Raw genomic sequence first — 480 nt, 5'->3', positions numbered from 1 at the left:
AGCTCTAGGTGCTGGCACATGGCTGCGACTCTGCCCTCACGATGAGTTTCTCATCAGACTCAGTGTGAGGCTGGATCAGGGTGCGGATGGGGTGCAGGGCTGAACTTGACCCCCACTCTAGCAGCCCCCAGGGCTGGGTTGCAGCCCCTACACCCAGGAGTCCCAGGAAGGGTGATGGGGGGACCCTGTGTAGCGTGAGCAAGGGCAGCAGCTCATCGCTCTGTGGCCCATGGCACTGCGCAGCCCCGGGAGCCCTGGGGGTTCAGAGCAGCCTGAAGCAGGGCTGGGAGAGGCTGGGGCCAGCACTCCCTCCCCAATCTCTCTGGCAATGCCACCATCCACCTCTGTGTGCCCCAGAGCATGACACCTGGCAGCAGCATCTACACCGTGTTTGCCAATGACAGTGACACCGGGAACGCCTCCAAAGTCAGCTACAGCATTGAGGAGGTGGGCACCGTGAATTGCCGAGGGGGGCGCACC

General features: G+C 63.1%; 1 protein-coding gene across 1 annotated transcript in view; it reads left to right on the top strand.

Moving 5' to 3' along the window:
• The window catches only part of CDHR2 (cadherin-related family member 2), a gene marked incomplete at its 5' end in the record, with an annotated part of 9,321 nt that overhangs the window by 1,630 nt on the left and 7,211 nt on the right, over positions 1 to 480 (top strand). Inside the window, one exon of the mRNA XM_009876933.1 lies at positions 358 to 447. Coding sequence (XP_009875235.1) covers positions 358 to 447 — 90 coding nt within the window. The remainder of the gene's footprint in view (positions 1 to 357; positions 448 to 480) is intronic.

The sequence above is a fragment of the Apaloderma vittatum genome, unplaced genomic scaffold (genome assembly GCF_000703405.1).
Source record: "Apaloderma vittatum isolate BGI_N311 unplaced genomic scaffold, ASM70340v1 scaffold30959, whole genome shotgun sequence".
Taxonomy (NCBI): Eukaryota; Metazoa; Chordata; class Aves; order Trogoniformes; family Trogonidae; genus Apaloderma; species Apaloderma vittatum.
This window is presented reverse-complemented; position numbering and strand designations above follow the sequence as displayed.